A 26,860-nucleotide genomic window follows, 5' to 3' on the forward strand; every position below is an offset into this window, starting at 1 on the left:
ACAAAATAGACAAACCTTTATCCAAACTAACCAAAAGTCAGAGTAAGAATATCCAAATTAACAAAATCAGAAATTAAAAGGGGAACATAACGACAGGAGGAAATACAGAGGATCATCAGGTCATATTTTGAAAACCTGTACTCCACAAAATTGGAAAACTTAAAAGAAATGGACAACTTTCTGGATAAATATCACTTTCCAAAATTAAATCAAGACCTACAGATAAGCAAAGTAAACAGACCTATAACTGCTGAAGAAATAGAAACAGTCATCAAAAGTCTCCCAACCAAAAAAAGCCCAGGACCAGATGGTTTCAGCTCAGAATTCTACAAGACTTTTAAAGAGGAACTAATACCAACACTCCTCAAATTATTCCACACAATAGACAAACTCTTTTTATGAGGCTACAATTACCCTGATACCCAAATCACAGAAAGACAATACTAAGAAAGAGAATTACATACCAATCTCACTCATGAACATTGATATACTAAATAAAATACTAGCAAATCGAATCCAAGAACACATCAGAACCATCATCCACCATGACCAAGTCAGCTTCATCCCACAGATGCAGGGATGGTTCAACATACGAAAATCTGTCCATGTAATCCACCATATAAACAAGCTGAAAAAAAAAAACCACACGATCATCTCATTAGATGCCAAAAAAGTATTTGACAAAATATAACATCCCTTCATGATAAGGACCTTGGAGAGAGCAGAGATACAAGGAACAGACCTAAACATAATTAAGGCAATATACAGCAAGCCAACAGCCAACATCAAACTAAATGGAGAGAAACTCCCAGAGATTCCACTGAAGTCAGGAACAAGACAAGGTTGTCCACTCTCTCCATATCTATTCAATATAGTTCTTGAGATCCTAGCTAGAGCAGTAAGACGCCAAAGGGAGATCAAGGGGATACAAATTAGAAAAGAAGTCAAACTCTCACTGCTTGCTGATGATATGATAGTTTACATAAGTGATCCCAAAAATTCTACCAAGGAACTTCTACAACTCATAAATACTTTCAGCAATGTAGCAGGATACAAGATTAACTCAAAAAAATCAGTAGCCCTCCTATACACAGATGATAAAAGGGCTGGGGAAGAAATCAGAGAATCAACACCCAACTTTACAATAGCCACAAATAGCATAAAGTATCTCGGAGTAACTCTAACCAAACAAGTGGAAGACTTGTATGACAAGAACTTTAAATCTTTGAAGAAAGAAATTGAAGAAGACACCAGAAAGTGGAAAGACCTCCCATGCTCTTGGGTAGGCAGAATTAACATAGTAAAAATGGCAATATTACCAAAAGCAATCTACAGATTCAACGCAATGCCCATCAAAATCCCAGCAAAACTCTTCAAAGACCTTGAAAGAATGGTACTCAACTTCATTTGGAAAAGCAAAAAAACAAACAAACAAAACAAAACAAAACAAAACAAAAAAAACCAAGATAACCAAAACAATCCAGTACAATAAAAGAACTTCTGGAGTCATCACAATCCCTGACTTCAAACTCTACTACAGAGCTACAGTACTGAAAACAGCCTGGTACTGGCATAAGAACAGACAGGAGGACCAATGGAGCCAAATAGAAGACCCGGATATCAATACACACATCTTCGGACACGTGATCTTTGATAAAGAAGCAAAAAATATCAAATGGAAAAAAGAAAGGATATTTAACAAGTAGTACTGGTATAACTGGATATCAACATGTAGAAAAATGAAAATAGACACATATCTATCACCATGCACAAAACAAGTCCAAATGGATCAAAGACCTCAACATAAAGCCAGCCACACTGAACCTTCCCTTCTAGAAGAGAAAGTGGGAAGTACACTTGAACGCATTGGTACAGGACACCACTTCCTAAATAGAACCCCAGTAGCACAGACACTGAGAGAAACAATTAATAAATGGGACCTCCTGAGCCAGGCGGTGGTGGCGCATGCCTTTAATCCCAGCACTCGGGAGGCAGAGGCAGGCGGATCTCTGGGAGTTCAAGGCCAGCCTGGTCTACAAGAGCTAGTTCCAGGACAGGAACCAAAAAGCTATGGAGAAACCCTGTCTCAGACAAAACAACAGCCTACAGAATGGGAAAAGATCTTCACTAACCCACATCAGACAGAGGTCTGATTTACAAAATATATAAAGAACTCAAGAAATTGGACACCAAAAGATCACATAATCCAATAAAAAAAATGGAGTACAGACCTAAACAGAGAACTCTCAACAGAGGAATCTAAAATGGCTGAAAGACACTTAAGGAAATGTTCAACATCCTTAGTCACCAGAGAAATGCAAATCAAAACAACTCTGAGATTCCATCTTACACCTGTAAAAATGGCCAAGATCAAAAACACTGATGACAACTTATGGAGAGGTTGTGGGGAAAAGGGAACACTTCTGCATTGCTGGTGGGAGTGCAAGCTGGTACAACCCCTTTGGGTGTCAGTGTGGCGATTTCTCAGAAAATTAGGAAACAACCTTCCTCAAGATCCAGTAATACCACTTTTGGGTATATACCCAAAGGATGCTCAATTGTGCCACAAGGACATGTGCTCAACCATGTTCATAGCAGCTTTGTTTGTCATAGCCAGAACCTGGAAACAACCTAAATGTCCCTCGATCTAAGAATGGATTTAAAAAAAAAAAAAAAAAAAGTGGTACATTTACACAATGGAGTACTACACAGTAGAAAAAAATAATGACAGCTTGAATTTTGCAGGAAAATGAATGGAGCTAGAAAACATTATTTTGAGTGAGGTAACCCAGACACAGAAAGACAATTATCACATGTACTCACTCATAGGTGGTTTTTAAACATAAAGCAAAGAAAGCCAGCCTACAAACCACAATCCCAGAGAACTTAGACAACAATATGGACACTAAGAGAGACTTACATAGATCTAATCTACATGGGAAGTAGAAAGTAGAAAATGACAAGATCTCCTGAGTAAATTGGGAGGGGGAGGGTTGAAGTGAGGAGGGGAGAGGCAGGGAGGGGAGCAGAGAAAAATGTAGAGCTCAATAAATATCAATAAAAAAGAAAGTAATAAAAAAAGAAGAAAAAACAGAAAAAAAAGGAAAAGAAAAGTCATTATTTCTATAGTATTATGGTTCGTGACTACTATATTGAACAATGCAAAATCAGAACTTCCTATGTTGCAAGTTTCTATTAGACAGTCCTGCTGGGATCTCTCATGCTCCTATAGGTAACCCTTCATCCAAATTTTTATGATTAGTCCAATAAACTGAAATTTCAGTATAGGAAAAGTTTGTGGTAGTAATATGTAAGATGCAGGGGTTTGTCCTGAGGGGGCACTAAATCAACTTACCGCTCTAGCTCAGAATGTGTCAGCTTGGCACCATCAAGAGAGGAGACCTTCTGTTTCTGTTTTTCTGAGGACTGAGCTATTCTAGAAATCTAGAAACAAGTCAGGGAGCCTAAGGACACCATGCCACAATATACAGGATCAGCCGTAGACCCACTGAGAAGTTGGAACAGCAGAATGTAGGCCTTGGACATAAGATTGTTGGTGATCCTGCCCTTTATATCAAGGAGTGAGACCAACCACCTGTGGACTAATATGGAGACTATGAGAACTGAGTCAAGTCCAGAATATTGCCCAGCCTCTGGCACTACCTCACTACCAAGTACAATTTGCTGCAACCGAGACCCTTAGGCCAAGCCTGGTGAATCTAGATGACTGCATTATCCAGCTTCCCCCTTTCACAAGACTGCTTACAGCTGGACAAAGTCTGAAAATACCAGCAAACTAAGTGTCTGGTTCCCTCAGATCTGCTCCAATGCAAAGCTCAGTTCTCTGTTTGCTTTTACCACATCCCTCAACTTGGACTTCTACTACCCCACCCCACCCCACCCCTCTTCCCTGAACAGGCTAGTAGACCTCAGGAGCCAGTGAGAACCTGACTACTCCACAAACAGTGGCAAGGACATTTCTAAAGTTAATGTACCTGTAAAGACAATAACCAAAAAGAGGGTGTCTGCTGACCTGGGAACCTCAACTAAAGAATTTCCTCAGATTAGATTAGTCTATGGGGGGTTCTGAGGTGTTAATTGATGTGCCCATTTCTAGGCAGGTGGACTGAGCAAACCAGTAAGCAGCACTCTCCACTTCTGCTTGGAGTTCGTACCAACTGCTCTCAAGGACGAACTGTTCAATGTGTAAGGGCACGTGCTGCCAGGCTGGGGACCCGAGTTTGAAACTGGGATCCAGTGAAAGGGAAGAGTAGGCTCCCATAAGTCTTCCTCTGTCCTCTGTCCTGTTTGAAGCACACTTCAAACAATTATATAAAAAATGTATTTTTCATGCTACAAATACAAATAAACCTAATGAAGAAGGAGAAAGACTTTTACAATAAAAACTCTAAAACACTGAAGAGACATTTGAGAAGATGCCCTAAGATAGAAAAGCTCTCCACGCTTAGGGAAACAAACGGTCATGTTACCCAAAGTGATCCACATACATATTCAATGCAATCCCAAAATTCCAATGACTGAGATTACAGAAATAGAAAAACCAATCCTAAAATTCATAGGAAACTATAAGAGACCCTGAAGCTAAAGCAAGTCTAGGCAAAAGAGTACCTGTGGATGTATTACAACCCTTGATTTATAATTATACCTTAAAACCACAAACAACAAAAACCAGGTCACTGACACAAAAAGATGTCCAAACATAAACCAGTCCAACAGTCTTCTAATTTCTGACAATGGTGCTAGAAGAGTAAACTAAAGGAAAAAAAGAAATCTTTTTGGCTGGGCCTTTAACCCCAGCACTCCAGGGGCAGAGACAGGCAGATCTCTGTAGAGGCCAGCCTGATCTACAGATTGAGTTCTAAACTAGCAGAGCTACAGACCTTGTCTCAAAAAAAAAAAAAAAAATCAAACAAACAAAAAGCCCACAGTACGCTCCCAATCTACAGACTCACCACAAACCTCATCGGAACCTGAGCTGGAGGGCCACCTACTCTGCAGAAACTGATACACTGACCATAAGCTGCAAGGAACTCAGAAGAACCAAAAGAATCCTGGTAAAAAGGCAAAGTACAAGAGCCCAAACTAATTTCAAAACATATTACAAAGCAACAGTAGTCAAGATAGTATGGTACGATCCAAAGACATATAGCTCAATGAAACTGAATCAAAATTCTGTTCAAAAGAAACTAATTTTCAACAGTGCCAAAACAATGGAGAAAGAAAAAGGCTTTTTAATAAATGTTATAAGGAAAAAATTAAAATCTTTAAATTTAGACCCTTAGCTTGAAATACATAAAAATGTCTAAAATGAACAAAGGATTCAAGAATTTAAACTGGGCCTCAGGGGCTGGAGAGATGGCTCAGTGGTTAAGAGCACTGTCTGCTCTTCCCCAGCAACCACATGGTGGCTCCAAACCATCTGTAAAGAGATCTGGCGCCCTCCTCTGGCGTGTGTGTATAAATGGAGGCAGAAAGTTGTATACATAATAAATAAATCTTTAAAAAAGTAAAACAAACTGGGGCTCAGCAGTTACTAGCACTTGTTCTTAAAGACTTAGGTTTAATTAACAGCACACATATGGTGGTTCACAACATCTGTAACTACAGTTGTAGAGGATATCCTCTTCTATCTTCTTTGAGAACCAACACATACGTAGTGCACATATATACAAGCAGGCAAACACTCACACACATAAAATCTTTTAAAAAAGGAATTAGAACTACAAAAATATTAGAAGCAAAGTATACATAAATCTTTGTTAAAGTGAGGGTTTCTTAGATATAATACCAATAAAAGAACAAAGGAAAACAGAAAACCTAGACTCAAAACCAGAAGGAAGGTGGATATAGTGGCACATTTCTAAGTCCAGGGTTCAAGAGACAGAGGCAGAATGATCAGGAGTTCAAGACCAGCTTTGACTATGTGGGAAGTTCCAGGCCAGCCTGGGATCACACAAAAAAGACAGGTGTGGTGGCACCCAGCTTTAATCCCAGCAATTGGGAAGGAGGCAGAGGCAGGTACATCTCTGAGCTTGAGGCCAGGCTGGTCTACAGAGAGAGAGATCCAGGAAAGTCAGGGCTACTTAGTGAGACCCTGACTCAAAATAAAAACAGCAAAAAAATAGTTTTAAAAAATAAGGTATAATTTCCCTAGAACAGTGAGCAAAATGATTTATACCATGCATGACATCTACATTAGCTTTAGAAAATTATTTGAGTGTTCTGCCTGTGTGCCTATGAGATTTCCTGGAACTTGAGTTATGAATGGCTGTGAGCTACCATGTGAGTACTGAGAACTGAATGCCAGTCCTTTCAAGTACAAGAAGTCATTTTTCCCCTAATAATTTGTTTTTATTTTATGTGCATTGGTGTTATGGCTCATGAGTGTCATATCCTGGAATTACGGAAAGTTGTAAGCTGCCATGTGGGTGCTGGAAATTGAACCCAGTCCTCTAGAAAACAGTCAATGCTCTTAAACCACTGAGTCATCTCTCCATCTCCTAAAGCATGACAACTCTGACATGTATCAATCAACAAACAAGCGTCTTTTTTCCCCTCAGTGTTTAAGGCCTCAATACAATGATTCTCCCGCTGAGTGACATCCCCAGCATACTCTCATGTGTTATAGACCAAACAGAGAATCAAGAGCCACTTCAGGAACTAGGGGGACTATAAGGTCAGAGATAGGATAATTCTTTGGTAAATGAGTATACATTTCTTTCCTTTTCTGAGACAAGGTCTCAAGTAGCACAGGCTGGCCGTGAACTGATCCTCTTCCCATTGCCTCTCAAGAGCTAGGATTACAGGAACGTGCCCCCACCTAGCTGTACACTCCTTTAAAAATAAAAAAAGGCCCAAAGACATATCAGTATTTTAAAAGGATTTTAAATTTCTTTTTATTATGTATATGTATTTGTCTGTGTGCAGATCTGTTCATGTGAACTTGGGTGTTTGAGGCCACTAAGTTATCAGATGCCCAGGAGCTGGAGTTATAGGTGGCTATAGCCACCCAACATGGGTGTTGGGAACAGATCGGTAAGCACTAACCACTAAGCTATCTCTCCAGGTGTCAGTACAATAATACCACAAAACCCAGGTACAAATAATAAGGAGTAGCTTATTATTATAGATATAGATATTATAACCCTTCATGTGAAAAGGAGAGACAATAGAACTCTTCTCTACAAGAGAAAAAGTGAACTCCAGGAAAGAGAATTTTTATCTATATCTTCTATTGTTGGTAAATTTTGAATCCAGGAATAAATACAAATCCTCAGAAAACTTCTAAGTCTAGAGCTCCTAAAGTAAGAATTCAGATTTCCAATTCACTGGAGACCAAGAACCCAATTAACACTTTAGCTTTCATAACTCTTCACAGGAAGACCATGTGCCTTGATCTTCTCCAGAAAGGCCAAATTCATACTTGTGGTCCAGCTGAATTATTGAAAGCAGCTCTCATTAATTTATCTCATCAGTGTTCATCTTTATCAAACCTTAGTAGAGCCTGGAACTCAGATTTCAAAAATGTTTACCTCTAGCATCCTTAACTGCACAATTTCCTTTTAAGAACAAGTCTACCTATAACTCTTCTATTTGTCCTTAGTAATTACATATTTTTTTGACTTCAATATGAATTCTAAATCTCCAGTCGAATTGTGTAGTCACTCTTGCCTTAGTTACTGCCTAATGATGTGGAGCTAAACATAGCCATTTCAATCATTACCCTACATCACCACCCTGGACTTCATTAATCTTCAGCCCTAGATCGTTCCTACTGGTTAAATACACCATGCCTACTATGGCACTGTGTCATACATAGACACTCTACTCCACTCTCCAAAATTAGCCTCCTTCCTTACAGCACAAAAGGACACAAGTTTAGGTTTAGTCAGATACCAGGTATCAATTCAGGGTTGCCTTTTAATGACAGGTAACCTAATCAAATATGTGTTACTTATTCTTTCTTTGACTGTAAAAGACAGAAGCGTAACCATGCAACACTGGTATTTAGACATGACAGAAACAAAGTGACAGCCCTACAAAAATTCCCACACTCCATCAATTCTAAGGCTCCCATTTTAATACTTTTAGAGTAGAGATGTGTTTTACAAGATCACAGTAAGTGGCAGCAGAGGCAAAGACAAAAAACTTGTAGCGTATCTTTATACAAATTTTACTATGAAAATCCTGTACTGCTAAGCATAGCATTTATCTGTAATCCTGAGGCAGGAGGATCATGAGTTCAAGGTAATTTTCTACTGTATGGCAAGACTCTTCCTAAAAAATACAAAAAAAGAGTTCTGTTAGAATTCACAAGGCTAGAATTTAACTGGTAAGGAGTTCAAAGTCTTAGAACCCTACGATCTTTGCACCTATTCCACAGCACCACTAATGAGATAAGTCCAGCAGAATGGCTTACAGTCAGATATGTGACTTCACCCATGAAACACAGTTCTATTTTCAAACTGTAATATATGCTCTGGACTAGTGACAAACTGCTACTTCTCTACTGAAGGATAGAAATCAGAGTGCTCCTTTTACTATTATACCTAAGACTGTAGTCAATTGTTTTGGTTCCACCTTAACATTTGGTCAGCTAATTTATGGTTTTGGTTACCACAGAATACAGCACACTCTGAAATTGAGATTGTCACCCAACCACTTTGAGCTATTCAAGCAAATGAAGCAGCTGAAGAGAATTTCACAGTAAGGACTCAGCTGAATGATCCCTAGTACTACAAGAAAGCCAGGTGGCCCTGAAAAACAAGCAAGAGATTATGTCTTTGGAAATCAGATGGTGTAGAAACATTTCAAAAATCCTAAGTGGTCAAGTGAGGTATTTTGTTTTTAATTCTAATACATTTGTAAAGTAAAAAAAAAATAGTGCACTTGGTCAATATACTACTGCATTGGAAAATGGCCAATTTCCTGTAACATTTCTGGCTCCTCTCAATTTGTACAATTATCCTGTTGCAAGCTATCAGCTAATGTATAACACACAATACTAAAAGATGGAGAGATGACTCAGTGGTGAAGAACACTGACTGCTCTTCCAGAGAACCTGGGATCTACTCCCTGCAAACACACATAGGTTCACAACTATCTATAACTCCAGTTCCAGGGCACTTAATGCCTTCTGCAGGCACTAGGCACAGACATGATGTACAGACATGCATGCAGACAAAACTCCTATTTACATTAAAGAAATAAGGGGGGGGAAGGGAAGGAGGAAAAAACTCTTAGTGATGCCAGGTGTGGTGGTGTGTGCTTTTGATCCCAGCACTCAAGATGCAGAAGCAATGATCTCCGAGTAAGAGGGCAGCAAGTTCCAGGGTCTACTGCTTTAAAAAAAAAAAAAAAAAAAAAAAAAAAGGTGTGCGCGGGGGGGGGGGGGGGGGGCGGGGGATGAGATGGCTCAGTTGATAAAATACAAGCATGACAACCTAAGTTTAGATTACCAGTGCTCATGTAAAAGTTGGGTGTGGTGGCTCACAACTATAATCCAAGGAAGGAAAGGTGGGAGAACTGGTAAAGACAAGAATATCTCAAGGGCTTGCCATTCCAGGGGGAAAAAAAAAGATGAGCCCCAAGTTCAGTGTACGACCCTGTATCAATAAACAAAGTGGAGATGGAATATACTAAACAGTGATATCTGGCCTCCACTCTAATGTGCATACAGGCATTTAAAGTAGAAAAAGAATGAAAACAACAAACATTAACAAGGGTAATTTGGACAGAGAAATGGAATAGATATTAAACTGTCAAACAACATTAAGCAAGTGGGGGCGGATAAGGAAGAAACATTTGAAGAGACAGCAATTAAATGTTTCTCACAGCATCAAAGGCAGAAGCAGGGGGATCTTTGAGTTCAAAGACAGCCTGGTCTACACAGCAAGTTCTAGGAGTCAGGACTACAGAGAGAAATCCTATTCAAAACACACACATACACGCACACACACACTCACACAGCCAAATAATAGCAAAAGATAAACTATAGATAATAACTGAGCATCCCAAGCAAACTAAATGCAAAGAAAAAAAATCTTAAAAACTACCACAAAACAAAGGTCTCTTTCTCCTCCTGATCTTGTCTTTCTTTTTGCTGCACGTAGCCCAGGCTAGCCTCAAAGCCAAGCTTCTCCAGTTTCTGTTTTCTGAGTGCTGGAATTACCAACATGTCCTATCACACTTGGCTGTAACTGCTCTCACTCAAGTAATATGTTACCCCAAATATTCTGCTAAATAACATCATTAAGTATTACCAGTTTGCTAATGAACAGAAAAGTAATAAAGTCATATAAAGATTTCATTTTTGAAGACTCAGAAGTCCAACTGGGATCGCATCTACTACACAAATAATAATTGGGCTGGAGAGATAGCTCAGTGGTTAAGAGCACTGGTGGCTCTTCCAGAGGTCCTGAGTTCAATTCCCAGCAACTACATGGTGGCTCACAGCCATCTATAATGAGATCTGATGCTCTCTTCTGGCCTGCAGGCACACATGGAAGGAATGTTGTATACATAATAAATAAATCTTTAAAAAACAAAGAATGATTACTTCTGGAATGCAATACACCAGTGAAAAACAGGCAAGTCTTTATTTGACGCCCGCTTTATAAAAAGGGAAACTAAAAATGACACACCCCAACACTCTAGTCATATCACTAGGCTAGGGCAGAAGGCTTGTGCTCAAAGGTTAAAGCCAGCTTGTGCTACAATATCAGACCCTATGTCAAATCTCTTTAGCAAAATGTGTAGGAACTGCCACTTCAACTTCTCCTTTAAGTGCTAATGTGCTGTACTTGTAGCCTGAGAAGGAACAGGATAGCATGAGAAACAATTGGAGACCCAGAGTTTCTGCCTTCACAAATAAATAACTTGAAGACTACCTTCATTAAATAACATTTTTTTTAAATCACTAGTAAAATTGTACTTGATAATTGTGAGTTCTGGGCCATCCTGTGCTATGTAACCATTACAATAATAACAATAATACCACCTTTTAAATAGTATGTTTGAGAAAAGCAAAATGACAGTTAACAAAGAGATACAAAATTATATCTAAAAAGTGTATTTCTAGAGTTCTCAATCATTTCTTTGTATCAAGATCACCGCTGGGCAGTGGTGGTGCACATCTTTAATCCCAGCGCTGAGGGAAGCAGAGGCAGGCAGATTTCACTGAGTTCAACCTGGTCTACACAATGAGTTCTAGGACAGCTAGAACCACACAGAGAAACCCTATCTCGGAAAAAACAAAACTCAACTCGGGGCTTATTTTATATTAAGGGGGAAGGGTTGAAGAGATGGTTTCACCTCTTCCAGAGAACTTAGGTTCCATTCCAAGCAACCACTGGTCAGCTAACAACTGTCTGTAACCCAGTCGCAGGGGATACAACACCCTCTTCTGACCACAGGCACTGCATGAACATGATACAAATACACACATGGAGACAATACACTGTTACACATAAATTAAAAATACAGAACAAAGGAGGGCTGAAAAGATGGTTCATGGCTAAAACCATGTATTAATCCGGCTCAGTGGCCAAAATGCATGTGGCTCACAACCACCTGTAACTCCAGCTCCAGGGGGATACAACACTTCTGGCCTCTGAAGGCATCTGTACACATATGAAGGCACATGCACTCATGTGCACTTCATGGGCGATCAATGACACACCTGCACACAATACCAGGTGCCATTTAAGAATTCAAAAACTTAACAACCAATCTACTTTACAGCATGCTGTTCATCAAGAGTATTTAAAATCCTTTGGGAGGATTACAAACACTTCCTGACCTGGGTTTGGTTCCCAGAACCCATATGGTCACTCAAACCATCAGTAACTCCAGTTCCACACTCTAGCTTCTGTAGGTACCAGGCAAACATATGGTACACATATTTATGTCCAAGCTAACCATTCATGCACATAAATAAAAATTTTAACCCACGGCTGTCTCTCAGCAACCAAAAAAAAAAAAATTTAAATCTTTTAAAAATAAAAATCTGCTAATATCCATTTAAAATGAGTAAATTGGCACTTAAATGCTCATTTTGGCCACATAAGCTAAACCTACAAAGTATTACAAGGCCAATTTAGGCCTGGAAAAATGATTCAGTAGTAAGTAAAGGTACTTGCTATCAGGACTAACCATGTGAGTACAATCCCTGGACTCGTATTAGGTAAAAATAGATAACCGACTCCTTCAAGTTGTCCTCTGACTTCACATGTGCACCATGGCTTGTGTGCACTCACACACAAACAAGTACAATAAATAAATGTAATTTTTAGAACTGTGTGATAAACCCCACTTAGAGTCAAAAATAGGATAAACAGTATGTAAGTATAGTTTTAGTATGTTAAGAAAGTGGAGACAGTAGGAAGTGGTGGTACATGCCTTACATGCCTTTAATCCCAGCACTTGGGAGGCAAAGACAGGTGGATGTGAGTTCGAGGTCAGGCTGATCTACAGACTGAGTTCTCAGACAAAAACAACTGAGAGATAACTCAGAAGAGCACTTGCTGCCTTGCTGTTCTTCCAGGATAAAAGTTTGGTTCCCAGTACCCTTATCAGGCAACTCCTAACAACCTATAACTCCAGCTCCAGAGAATCCAAATTTCTCTTTTAGCCTCTATGGGCACTCACATATATGTGCATATGCTCAAATACATATACACACACATACACAAACAAACTGAAGTTGGTGGCATGGCAGTCTACACCTTTAACAGCAGAGATTGGAAGACTGGGGACTGGAAGGGTGTCACTAACCAGGCAATCTTGCTATTTGGTGATCTCCATATTCAGTGAAAAAACTATGTCTCAAAGGAAAGGAGAAAAAGAGAGAGGGAGGGAGGGAAAGGGACGGGGCAGAGAGAGAGGGATAGAGAGAGGGAGGGAGGGAGGGAGGGAAGAAAGGAGGGATGATAGAGGAAGACACCCAACAGTCTACAAACCACAATCCCAGAGAACTTAGACAACAATATGGACACTAAGAGAGACATAGATCTAATCTACATGGGAAGTAGAATGTAGAAAAAGACAAGATCTCCTGAGTAAATTGGGAGCATGGGGACCTTGGGGGAGGGTTGAAGTGAGGAGAGGCAGGGAGGGGAGCAGAGAAAAATGTAGAGCTCAATAAATATCAATTTTTAAAAAAGCAAAAAAAAATAGGGATATGAACTTGAGTGATAATGATGTGATAATCTGGACACAAAGGTATCACAGTAGGATAGACTGTGGCACTCTGTCCCTTCCAATTAACTTTTCTGTCAACCTAAAATTACTCTAAAAACAATAGTCCATTAAAAAAGTAAACCATAAGATAGTAACAGTAGGACATGGTATAAAAATATTAAGAATTGCAATTAAAGAAGCAATGAAAACTGAATAGACAAAATTACCATTTTTTTTTTTTTTGTTTTTTGTTTTTTGTTTTTTGTTTTTTTGTTTTTCGAGACAGGGTTTCTCTGTGGTTTTGGAGCCTATCCTGGAACTAGCTCTGTAGACCAGGCTGGTCTCAAACTCAGAGATCTGCCTGCCTCTGCCTCCCGAGTGCTGGGATTAAAGGCATGCGCCATCATTGCCCGGCCCAAAATTACCATTTTGGTAAAGAATTATTTTACAAGGATCTAAAAGCAACTTCATTTTATTACTGCCTAGTTTTACCACTTTCTTTCTTTTTTTTTTTTAGATTTATTTATTTATTATGTATACAACATTCTGCCTTGATGTATGCCCGCACGCCAGAGGAAGGAGCCAGATCTCAGTACAGATGGTTGTGAGCCACCATGTGGTTGCTGGGAATTAAACTCAGGACCTCTGGAAGAGCAACCAGTGCTCTTAACCTCTGAGCCATCTCTCCAGCCCCGTTTTACCACTTTCTTTAAAGGTATTTATGAATGTTCTTCAAGAAGATATATATTCTAAATAACTGGACAAACACACACACACATCAGAAAGCAGTTAAAAGTTTCAATTTCAAGTTAACTAAGAAACACTGTACTTCACATGTTCTCTAATGGGGAAAACAAAACTGCAGGGCCAGCAAGATGTCTCACTGAATAAAGGTGCTTGCTTGCCATGAACCCCCACAACTTAAGTTCGATCCCAGGAAATCACATAAAGGTCAAAGAAAACCAACTCCAGAAAGTTGTCTCTGACACATGCCATAGCACCTGTGTGCTCATGCACATACACAGTAATAAAGCAAAATGAACTTCAAGGAAATCTTGTAGGCAGGAGGTATGTGAGTCATAGAATGAGCCTGAGATGGGCAGAATCCCTAGCTCTTCAACTTTTAATCAAAGAAAGAAACCTTATGGTTGATACTTATTTAAAAAAAAGATGTGAATTTACTTTTGTGCTTACAGTAGGATAGTATGAAAATTTATCAATGTTATAGAAACCAGGCCTACTTTATAAAAAGAAGAAACCTAAACATGAAAAGTAGGAAAGCCTAGGAAGAATTATGTGATGAGTTTCAACCGGGGGTATCCAAACAGGCATTTGACTTACTGATTAAATAAACTTAAATTCATTTCCTAGCTCTGTATTTTGAGAACTTAAAGGATTATATCCTATAGGCAAATACAAACCCTAGATTTTGATTTATTAATGCCACCTTCTACTAAAACTGAAAATAAGATCACTGGAATAGAAGAGCTTCCCAAATCTGGGCCAGGAAGCACACGATAAATAAACCTTAGACAAGAAGTGAAGGCTCACTTCTTAAAAGACAATCGCACTGGTGCAGGCAATGCGTTATTTTCTGAGTACCTGCAAGATGTTGGAAATGGAGCAGAAGTAGAGTTTCTTCAATTTCACCTACTATGCTGGACAAGTCCTGTGAGTAGTTGGTACAATTTACAGCACCTGCCAGAGGTGACCCCTAAACCAAGGCCTGCAGTGGATGCTGCAATCACTGTGTTCAGCAGCTTCAACAAGGCCAAGGAGGTACCACCTATGGAGAAGCCAAAAATGGTGAAGATCTACCTTTGGGACAAGATCATCCTGCTGGAGGTATATGCGCTAGGAAGCATAGTGGGCTTGTACGACAAGACCTTCAACCATTTCCACTACCTACATCAGCTCACAGAGCACAGTTGGACTACATCAGTGCCACCTGGTAGTCCCGCTTCAGTCTCCTGAAGGAGCTGTGACCAATACAGACTTGTGGCCAGTCAAAGAGAGGTAAAAGAGAATGCAAAAAGACAGTAGGGAGCGCGAGCTGAGAAATGCAGCTCAGTAGTAGTGGAGCTCTTGCCTTGACTTAATTCTCAGTTTGGAAAGGGGAGATTCTTTAGCTGGACAAAGTGATTCAAGAAATCTCAGAGGCAGGAGAATTAATACAAGTTCCATGCCAGTCTAGTCTACACAGTAAGACACTATCTCAAAAAGAAAAAGACACTAATATTAAAAAGGATACCAGAGCTAAATTTGGACAGCCTGAACCTCAACTCAAAAAACTGTGACATTTTTTTCTAAACATGGCTAATTGTGATAGCTTTTAACAACTTGACACAAACAGAGCCTCCATCAGACTGGCCTGTAGGCATGTCTGTGAGGCATTTTCTTTGCTTTGCTTTGCTTTTGCTTTTTGTGTTTTTTGAGACAGGACCTTACTGTGTAGTTCTGGCTGGCCTGGAAAATGCTAATGCAGACAGGGCTGGCCATGAACTCAGAGATTTGCCTGTCTCTGCCTCACTGAGGGTATTTTCTTGGTTAATGACTGATTTAGAAGGGCCCAGTCTACTGTGGGCACTGCCATTCCTGGACGGGTAGTCCTGGGTTATGTATGAGAGCTGAGCAGGTCATAGAGAGCAACTCAGTAAGCAGAACTCCTCCTTGGTCTTTACTTCAGTTACTTCCTTGGCTTTCCCTAGATGAACTGTAACCTCTAACCAAAATAAATACCTTCCTCTCCCAACACAGCAATAGAAAATCAAATAAAACAGTTAAAAAACAAGGTAGTCTAATAAATTATTTTTTAAAGCACTACTTACTAATTGCAAAGGAAAAGAAATTTGCTTCACACCAGGCAGTGGTGGCACACACCTTTAAAACCAGCACTCAGGAGGCAGAGGCAGGCAGATCTCTGTAAGTCCGAAGCCAGCCTGGTCTATCCTGGTCTATAGAGCGAGTTCCAGGACAGACTCCAAAGCTACAAAGAGAAACCTGTCTCAAAAATCCAAAAAAAAAAAAAAAAAGACCTAAAGACCAAATATTAAACAGCATAGTGACATGTTTCCCAATATAATGTAAAAAAGACTATTCTATTCAACTCTCCCTAAATAGTATACTTACCATAAAATAAGAGAATCAGAATAGTAAGAGAACTTTAAGATATACTAGATGAATGCATTAAAAAGGTTATGCTGGGCTGGACTTGCTTCTCTTCCAGAGGACTGGTGTTCAGTCTCAACACCATCATGGCAATCCACAAACATCTGTAACTCCAATTCTAGGGAATACAAGCCCTCTTTTGACAAAGAAGCCGCAAAGCACACACATGGTACAAAGACATACATGCAAGCAAAATACTCATACACATAAAATAAATATATCTAAAAATAAAAAAGATTACATCAGCGTGGAGGCTGTAGCCAGGAATGAATACTGGCCAAGCATGAGCAACTCCCTGAGTTCAAACCCCAGCACATGGAAAAAAGATTTAAAATAAATATGAAAGAATAAAAGGCCAGAATCAAAAGAAGATTTGGAAAAATGACCAAAATTAAAAGAAATTATAAATATTTATAATCCTATATTAGATTAAGGTAGAGGGGGAAAGTGAACTTTTAACATCTTAATTTCCTCCCAAAACAACATATTTCTAGTACTCTTACTACAAAATGGAAGACAGGAAAATTGTTTAAAACTTGCAGGACAGCTACTTCAGAGTACTCAAGATGGCAGAAAGAGACCTTGCTGCAACAATAACTGACTCCCAAGAATAGTCTCTGACATCTGCAAGTGAGCACAGCATACAATTTTCTTAAAAATTTAAATTAAGAGTAGGAGGGATTAAAATCCCCCTACATGAAAGTATTTAATCATTTAACAAATATTTGTTATGTACATGTACCAGGTATTAAGATGGAAGAATATGCTGTGAGAATCAATAAGTGAACAAATGTGATCTAGTGCACAGAAGACAAATCAAAGAAACAAATGTCCAGTACTAATAAAACTTCAGGTATATGACCTGAAGGAGTTGGCACATGCCTGTAGTCTCAACACTCAGGAGGCAGAAGCAGGCAGATCTCTGAGTTCGAGGCCAGCCTGGTCTACAGAACTAGTTCCAGGATAGCTAGGGATGTTACACAGACAAACACTAACTGGAAAAAGCAGGGAAAAACAAAACAACAACCCTCCTTCCAAAACAAAAAAACTAACTACCCAGTAAGAAATCTAAGACACAAGATACTTCCCTTAGTAAAAACTGATACCTATAGCAAAAGATGTTCTGGGCTATACAATGTGAACAATCTATTAAAGCAGAAATGAACCTAGTATATTCAAGGGGAACAAAAGGAAACCAAGTGTAATGAAATCTAACAAAATAGAGTAGTTCCTGAAAAACAGAAATTGAAATTTTACTATGCCCAGGCATTATGGTGCGCTTTCAACTTCAGCACTTCAGAGGCAGCCAGGACTATATAGAAAGACCATGTCACAAAAAATAAAAAAATATATATATATTTTACTATGCAAACCTGAGGATTGTCCTGAGTAGACTGAAGAAACCTAGCAAAGAGGTGTGCCTGCTTTAGAATCCTTGGGAAGCTAGAAGCAGAATAAGAAGTTCAAGGTCTTCCTTAGCTAACCGGCAAGCTAGGGATCAGATAAATCAGCCAGCAAGCCCACCCTCTTCCTCTCTCTATGACAACTCTTGGGCTGGTGAGATGGCTCAGAGAGCAAAGGCAATTGCCAAATTTGACAACCTAAGTTTGATCCCTGGAACACATAAAAGCAGACGGAGAGAAGCAACTATACAAAATTGTCCTACCTCTCCACACATGTGCTATGGACATTTTTTTTTTTTTGGTTTTTCGAGACAGGGTTTCTCTGTGGTTTTGGAGCCTGTCCTGGAACTAGCTCTTGTAGACCAGGCTGGTCTCGAACTCACAGAGATCCGCCTGCCTCTGCCTCCCAAGTGCTAGGATTAAAGGCGTGCGCCCCAGCTGCTGTGGACATTTAAATTGAAATATTTAATTTTAAACACTCACTGGAACTCCTTCCCAGTACTATACTTTGTGTCTCCGCTCTATTAATTTCTTTCACGTCTTCATATCCTTTACTAATATTTTCTAAATACACACGCCTCTACCCTGGCAAGAGGTATTTTTGTCCGAGGCTGGTTCTCGACACTTTTTAAAACATCACAAATATTTAGCCGTATCTACTAAAGACGCCTTAGATGCAAGTTACATCAGAACCAAAACAAATACAATGCGACTGCCCTGAATCTGCCACTAACCAGCTACTGAGTCATTTAGATACAACAGACATAACTTTTGTCATCTGCTAAGAGTGGGTTCCAGAATTTTTTAGGATCCTTCTAACTATAAAATTATGGAGCCGGTAATAAATAAAAGTGCTTAGCAATAAGATGCAACAAGCCAAACAATCTGAGTTCAATCCCTGGGACCCAAGGGGTAGAAAAAGAGAACTACTATCAATTATTCTCTGACTTCCACATGCACACCAAGGCACAGTACGCCTTTCTTCTTAAAGTATGGAGCCAAGCTCATGTAGTGGTACATTTTTGTGACCCCTAGGATATAAGAGGATCAGAATTCTGGGAGTAGTCTGGGCATGAAGAGATCATCTCTCAAAAACAAACAATATGAAGGGGGAAAAAAGAGAGGCTGAGGATATGGGTCAATTGGTAGGGTGCCAGTTTAGCATGCATGAAGCACTAGACTCAATCCTCAAGCATGGTGGTATATACCTGTAATCATAGCATTTCAGATGTGGAATTAGGAGGATCTTAAATTCAAGGCCAGCCTGGTCTCCTGGGCTATGTGATTTTGTCTTTATTAAACAGCAACAGCAACAACAAAAACTGATGCACACCTTCAATTCCCAGCAATTGGGAGGCAGAGGCAGGCAGATCTCTGTGAAATCGAGGCCAGCTAGTCTACAAAAGCTAGTTCCAGGACAGCTAGGGCTACAGAGAAACCCTGTCTCAAAAAACCAAAAAGAAAGTAAAATTTATAAAAATGTGTATGAACTTTAACTTACAAAAGAATTCATGCCGGGCGGTGGTGGCGCACGCCTTTAATCCCAGCACTCGGGAGGCAGAGGCAGGCGGATCTCTGTGAGTTCGAGGCCAGCTTGGTCTACAAGAGCTAGTTCCAGGACAGGAACCAAAAGCTACAGAGAAACCCTGTCTCGAAAATCAAAAAAAAAAAAAAAAAAAAAAAAAAGAAAAAAGAAAAAAAAGAATTCATAATAAATGAATAGCTAGCCCAGTGTTGTCCTTGACCTTTTGCAGTCAAGAATGCTTCTAATATTTATCTATCTTTATTTAAATGGAAAAGTATATCATAACTTCCTGTTTTTAAATTTTTCATTGCACTTTACTGTGTGTGTGTATGAGAGAGAGAGAGAGAGAGAGAGAGAGAGAGAGAGAGAGAGAGAGAGAGAGAGAATATGCATGGCTTGCAGGTGAAGGTCTAAGGAATTGTGGGAATACATTCTCCTTCCACAATAAAGGATCCAAGTTGGACCCAAATTGTCTTATTAAAAAAAAAAAAAAAGACTGTTCACCTCTAAGAATTCAAGGTTTTAATATTCTTTTATCTAATTTTATTTATTTTTTGGAGACAGGGTGTCAGTGTGTACTCACTCCTAGCTGGCCTAGAATTCACTATGTAGACCATGCTGGCCTGGAAATGACAGAGATCCACCTGCTCTCCTTGAGTGTTGGGATTAAATGTGAACACGACCATGCCTCGCTATTTCAATTTTTGTTTTGTTTTTTGGAGACTAGGTTTCTCTGTGAAGTCCTTGCTGTCCTGGAACTCACTCTGTAGAGCAGGCTGTCCTCAACTTCAGAGATCTACCTGCTTCTGCCTCCCAAATTGCCGGGATATAAGGCATGTATCAGGGGACATTTTTCAATATTCTTAATTTAAACAATCAAAACTAGATGATTGCTAGGTTTGGTGGCACACATCTGTTATCCCAGCACACTCATATCAGGAGGACAAGGAAGGATCTGTGAGTCTAAGATTAGCCTGAGCTAAACAGTAAGACACTGTCTCAATCCAGGAAGTAATAGCACATATATTTAATCCCAGCACTTGGGAGGCAGAGGCAGGTGGATTTCTGAGTTTGAGGCCAGCCTGGTGTACAATGTGAGTTCTATGTCAGCCAGGGCTTTTACACAGAGAAACCCTGTATCAACAAACAAACAAACAAACAAACAAAAAAGAGCCTGCCTCAAAACTGGTCAAAAACCTGGGTTGAGTCGCTGACCTTATTGGAACACCATCTTTAACCCCAGCACCCCTGCCAGAGGAAGCCACCCTGGTCGTCTACATAATGAGTTCTGTGACAGCCAGGGACAAATAGAGACCCTGTCTCAAAAACACTAAAAAACAAACTGGGGTAGGGAATAAAATACAACAGGAAAAAACACACACATACAGGTATAATTCTAATTTTACTGAACAGCTTTATTTTTCTTAGTCATTCAGTCTTACCTGAAATACCCAATATAATTTTATGAAGCATTAACAAACTCTCAGTACAAGTACCAAGATTCACTCTGGAGAGCTAAGGAGAAACTAAGTGACCAGTGCTTTCCTTCCAAGTATAAGGGTCTAAGTTTGAGCTCCAATCCACAGGACAGCATAAAAAGCTCCATGTGGACACAACAGTCTAACTTAATTGGTGAACTCCAGGACAATCAGAAACCTTGTCTCAAAGGAGGTGGACTTCACAGGTGTTCTTTCAAAGGCCAGAGGTCAGAAGGTAATAATACCCAAGACTGTCCACAGGCCTCCACAAACTTATGATGGAGGTGGTTCTTGTATTTTATCTGTTGCTTTCATTGGTTAAGTAATAAAGAAAACTGCCTTAGCCCATTTGATAGGCCAAACCTTAGGTGGTGGAGTAAACAGACAGAATGCTGGGAGAAAGAAGCCGAGTCAGGAGTCGCCATGATTCTCCCACTCCAGACAGACGCAGGTTAAGATCTTTCCTGGTAAGCCAGCTCGTGGTACTACACAGAATATTAGAAATGGGTTAGATCAATATGTAAGAGCTAGCCAATAAGAGGCTGTAGTTAATGGGCCAGGCAGTGATTAAAAGAATACAGTTTCCGTGTAATTATTTCGGGGCATAAGCTAGCCATGTGGGCGGCTGGGTGCCGGGGACGCAGCCCCACTCCTCCTATTACAACAAACTTACACAAAAGTGCCTATGTACCTACACATAAACACACAAGTACACACACATACACACAAACACAGACATATAGGCATTCTCACATAAAAATTTTAGTTGAGCACAGTGACACTTCAAAGACAGAATCAAGAGAACTGAGGGAAATTTAAGATCAGCCTCATTTTCATAGCAAGTTTTAGGTCAAAACAAAAACAAAACAAAACAAAAAAGATTTACCTGCCTTAGGCTGGGGTGGTAGGTAGAGCAGGGCCTGGGTTAATATGCACTGCCTACACATGCATCCTCCCCACCCCAGTAAAAGGGAATGGAAACAAAACAGAAAAGACCCGTTTTAATTAAAGAAACTGATTCTTTCAAAATGGCAACAAATGGAAAGGAAACCACAGAAATATTTTAAACATACAAAACTTACTAGACATTATACTCAACTCTAAAACCAGGCCCTAAAAATACATTGTATAAAGTTTCACAAAGGGGCTAGACAGATGTCTCAGCAATCAAGAACACTGGCTCTGGCTGCTCTTCCAGAGAACCCCAGTTTAATTCCCAGCACCCACACAGCAGCTCAAAACTGTAACTTCAGTTCCAGGAGATCCAAAACCCTCACACAGTCAGAAATGTAAGCAAAACACCAATGCACATAAAATAAAGTTGTACAAGGCAGAAAAGTTGTCAACCATGTTTCTTGCCTGGCCTTCCACCACGTCTGACTTAACTTCGAAGCATGTTAGTACAACGGTTCTCAACCTTTGTAATGCTGGGACCTTTTAATACAGTTCCTCATGTTGTAGTGACATCAGTCACAAAATTATTTTTGTTGCTACTTCAAAACTGAAATTTGCTACTGGTAAATGTAAATATCTGACATGCGACGTGAGAAAGGGTGGTTCGACTCCCAAAGGGGTCTCAGCCCTCATTTGAGAATCACTGTTTTAACAGGATGTGGTGTAATTCTAGCATCTGGAAAGTGGAGGCAGGAAAGTGGTAAATTCAAGACCAGCAGGGCTACAGGAGATCCTCTCTCAAACAGCTCATCTGACCCATTCTTTGTCCATTTCCACTGTCAATGCCCTACTTACAAAGTTTAAAATCTTTTACCTAAACTAGTTAGTTTCCTAGCAGAACCCATTGCCCCCATCTCCCTATTCCAAACAAGCCCCAACTATGGCAACCAAAATGCCTACAATATTCCCTGGTGAATGTAAGTTGCCCCAAAGTGACTATCACTACCTGAAACTGATTCACTAACAAAAACTGCCCTCATTTGGTAAGGCTCCATCCACAATCTATGTCCACAGAAAAGAAAGCCCAACACCGACCAATGCAAAATTGAAGCATACAACACTGACGTTAAGGATTATCACATTTACACCAAGGAAGAAAACCCTCACAGAAATAGCGATAATACAGTCCTCAAATTTCCCGGCCGTGTGTACTTAAATCATTTTACTTTAAGTTCAAATTTAGCCACACTGTATACATAGTTAAGCTTCGAGCTATTCGAAAATTGTGTGAAAATGGGGTGGGGGGTGTTGATATATGGATGATGATGATGGCTCAGTGGTTAAGAGCTCTGGCTGCTTTTCCAGAGGACCCAGGTTCAATCCCCAGCACCCACACAGCAGCTCACAACTGCTTGTAACTCTCCAGTTCCAGGGATCCAACACCCTCACACAGACATGTATGCAGGCAAAACGCCAATACACATAAGGTTAAAAAAAAAAAAAAGGTTGCCTGGGCTCACATCAGTCTTATTTGGAGTTGATAAAAACAGTAACTTTCAGCAAGCAGTAGTGACCACATTTGATACCAGCACTCGGGAAACAGAGGCAGGCGGACCATGTAAGGCCAGCCTGGTCTACAAAGTAAATTCCAGTACAGTCAAGGCTACAGAAAAACCCAAAAGGAACTTTCCGGGGCAAATCACTGCCTACACTTAAGGGTACAGACCACAATATTCAGTAAATGAAAGGGATCACAGGGAGATGAGAAGCAACCAAATCTGAGTTTTTATGCTTAATAAACAGGAATGGTAAACAATCACACTCCTTTTAAATGTCCCATACTTAGGTCCTTTCAGAACCTATCCAAGTTGGAATACTTTTAAGAGAGAAGACGATAAGCTATCTTTAAAAACTTCCCATTTCAAAACTCCAAAGGCCACGCCGCATAGTCCAGGGGAACCACGAGTCACCAAGCCACCCGGAGCGCAGATCATCGACCCAGAAGCTTACCTTCAGCCGTTTGATCATTTCGTCGGTGGTGATCTTGTCGGTGATTTCCTTTACTCCCGGGGGGTAAGCGATCTTTCCGTCCGCACTCACGACGCCACAGAGGGCAGCGGCAGGCTTCGGCTGCGTGAAGTCCATCCTGGGGGATAACTTTTCTTTCACAGTCCTCTACCGGCCTCTATCGGTCAGAAAACCAAAGTTCAGCGGGAAAGGGGCGACTTTGTAACCTCTTTTTCATTTCAAAAATCTCTAATCTGGGAAGAGCCCTTTCTTTCCCCGAGACCGGGGAACCCCCCACCCCTCGCTCCACCTCTGGGACTCGGAACCCTGCTAGGCGTCCGCCGCCCCCACCCGCTCCAGCCCCGGAGCCACTGGGCTCCCGGCTGCCGCGGCCGCGGGAGGTACCGAACAGCGCCCGGAGTTTCCTAGCCCTCTTTTCACAATGAAATGCACCCCCGGGCACCTAGGTCGGAAGTTTGGTGGCCTCGAGGAACCAGCGAGGACCCAAAGGCCCCAACTCGGCCCAGGAGAAGCGGCCGGGTCCCCGTCTGGCCGGTCCCCTCCGGGAAAGGAGACGCGAGGCCTAGAGGGTTCAGCTTAGGCCGCAAAACTAGGTCCCCAAGAGGACCCACGCGCGACGCCGGCGCCCGGGAGCAGAACGCCCTGGCCGCGCCGAGCCCCGGGCCCCCGGCATCCCCGCCTCGCGGCCGCCCCTCCCCAGCAAGCCCGCCACCCCCGCCAGCCGCCCCCGGCCCGAGCCCCGCGCCAGGAAGCGGAGGACGAGGCTCCGCACTTCACATTTTGTTCCGTAACTTCAGCAACCGAGCCCGGCGGCGTCTCCCGCCTCTCGGCCGCCCGGCGCCAGCCGGCACCGCCGAGGCCTGAGTGGCCGCTCCGGACGACCCCGCCGGGCCTCGGCGCGCGCCCTCCCCTGCGGTCTCCCCCTTCCGTCCCTCCCTCGCTGCCGCCGCCGAGGGCGCGAGCCCGGCCGCCGCTTTACCTCCTCCTCATGCGGGCGGACGGTGCAGCGAGCGCCAGGCCTCTGTCAGGTGGTTGTGCCGCCGCCGCCCCTCGTCGGCCTGCACACAAAGCGGCTCCGCGGGTCCCGCCGCCGCCGCCCGCCCGCCCCGGAGCGGCGCTGGGGCTGGCGGTGCCGAGGAGCAGCCGCCGCGGGGGGAGACGCGGGCCGAGCGTGCGCCGGCCGGGGCGACACTGCCGCTCTCCGTCGGGCTGAGGAAGCGCAGCCTCGGCCGCGACTCCACCGAGAGCCCGCGCGCGGGTGCACGCCCGCGCGTCCCCCGCGCTCGCCCGCCCGCCGGCCCGCTCGCTCGCCCGCACTTCGCGCCCACCCGCACCCGCCGCCCTCTCGCCGCGGCGCGCTCCCGGCTGCCCGTGCCCCGCGGAGCGGGAGCCTCGCGCACACCCAGGGCCCGTCACGCGAGCGGCGCGAGAGCACGCGAGAGCAACGCGCGCCTCGCTCCCGCCCCTTCTTCCGCCGGCCGAACCCCCGCCTCCCTCGGGCTCGACGCGGCCGCGCGCCGGGGTGGACAGCGCCGCCACCCGTTTGGCGCCAAGACCTGGCCGCGCGGGCGCCTCCGTGAGGCCAGCGGCCGAGCGGGCGCGCGGAGGAGGAGGAGGAGCCCCGGTGGCGGGAAGCGGCTGTCGGGAGGCGCTGACCTGGGACGCTCGCGGCCCGCTCGGAGTTCGGGGCTCTCGGAAGCTTGTCTGGTGGGGGACGTGTGAAGCGGACGGGCTAGAAAAATGGTTAATTGCTCGGAGAAATTGCTGGTTTCTCCTCCAGACGTAGCTCTAGAAGCCGAGGCAAAGTTTTACGAAGGGGCACAACGTGGGCTTGCTCAGTCTTGTGTCTTCGCCTGAGATCGCAACCTACGACCTTAGACGCCTCACAAGATTTTTTCAAAGCTGCAGTATCGGAAGTTGGCAACGGGACGCTCTCAAGCTATGGTTCTTGGGCTTCCGGCCTCTCAGTCATCTAGGGTACAGGCTAAAAACACAGATCGGAGTTTCTGACAGTGAAAACCCAGAAAAAAAATGGGAGCTGGGAGTGGGGTCTTACAGATTTACCAGTTCCTGGGTGACTCGTGTGAGTTTATGAGCCTCGTTTTTTTTTTTCAAAAACTTGTAAATACACCAAAGCTTAACTTTTTCTTTCGTCCAAAGGAAACGATTGCCAAGAAAACTCAATGAAGCAGTGCTTGTGTAATTTAAGGTAAATATTGAAGCGAATGAATCAGGACAATACATACATAATTTTCAGGAAATGAATTAAGAATAATAAACCAGGCGGTGGTGGCGCACCTCTTTATCCCAGCACTCTGGAGGCAGAGGCAGGTGGAGCTCTGAGTTTGAGGCCAGCCTGGTCTATAGAGCGAGTTCCAGGATGGCCAGAGCTACATACATAAAGAAACCCTGTCAAAAAGCAAATAATGGCCGGGCGGTGGTGGCGCACGCCTTTAATCCCAGCACTTGGGAGGCAGAGGCAGGTGAATCTCTGGGAGTTCGAGACCAGCCTGGTCTACAAGAGCTAGTTCCAGGACAGGCTCCAAAGCCACAGAGAAACCCTGTCTTGGAAAATCAAAAAAAAAAAAAAAAGCAAATAATGATGATGATGGTGACGATTGTTGTGCCCAGATCACGGAGTCCCCCCTAAACCCAACCAAGAGACCGAGTCCTGTGTGTAAAAGCAAAGAGCCTTTATTCTTAACAAGTTTACAAACTCGAACTCTCCGTGTGTCCAACGTATTGGAGTAATCGGAGAGCCCTGAGCTCAGTTATTGTTGGGTTTTTATAGTAGCAAAGGTGGGGGTGAGGGATTTCTAAGGACCCCAGGTTGACTGACATTTGTCCTGGTGAAAAGCAATGGGTGTGTTCTGGCAGGTGATCCTATCTACAGTGGTTGGAACATTAGGAATTTCCTTTGGATGGTCAGTTTCTGCGTGGTGCCCGGGTAGTCTCAGTTTATGGTCTTTGCTGGAACCAGGTATTGCCTCAGAATAAACTACTGAGACTCTATTGAGCTTGACATGGCTGTGTCCTATAATAATAAACTGAGCGGTGGCTGAATTTATTCAATGTTCTTTTAAATACCCGCCTTTTAACTAGCCTCTGGTTGCAGCTATTTCTGGATCTCAAGACTTACAAACAGCTAGTAAAACATGAGGCAG

At 42.4% G+C, this 26,860-nt stretch overlaps 1 protein-coding gene across 5 annotated transcripts in view; it reads right to left on the minus strand.

The window, feature by feature from the left end:
• Positions 1–25,039, minus strand: part of Pds5a (PDS5 cohesin associated factor A) — a 96,336-nt gene extending 71,297 nt beyond the window's left edge. For 3 of the 5 annotated variants that reach the window (XM_057771291.1, XM_057771286.1, XM_057771290.1), the window contains exons 1-2: positions 24,676–25,039; positions 23,679–23,853 (exon numbers count right to left, since the gene is read on the minus strand). In XM_057771291.1, the coding sequence (XP_057627274.1) occupies positions 23,679–23,813 (135 nt within the window). In that variant the 5' untranslated portion in view covers positions 23,814–23,853; positions 24,676–25,039. Of the gene's footprint in view, positions 1–23,678; positions 23,854–24,138; positions 24,155–24,468; positions 24,496–24,675 lie in introns of those variants that run through there. The other 2 variants (XM_057771287.1, XM_057771288.1) reach the window with 2 other exon arrangements.
• Positions 25,040–26,860: the final 1,821 nt, after the last annotated feature.

This window comes from Chionomys nivalis, chromosome 6 (assembly GCF_950005125.1).
Source record: "Chionomys nivalis chromosome 6, mChiNiv1.1, whole genome shotgun sequence".
Taxonomy (NCBI): domain Eukaryota; kingdom Metazoa; phylum Chordata; class Mammalia; order Rodentia; family Cricetidae; genus Chionomys; species Chionomys nivalis.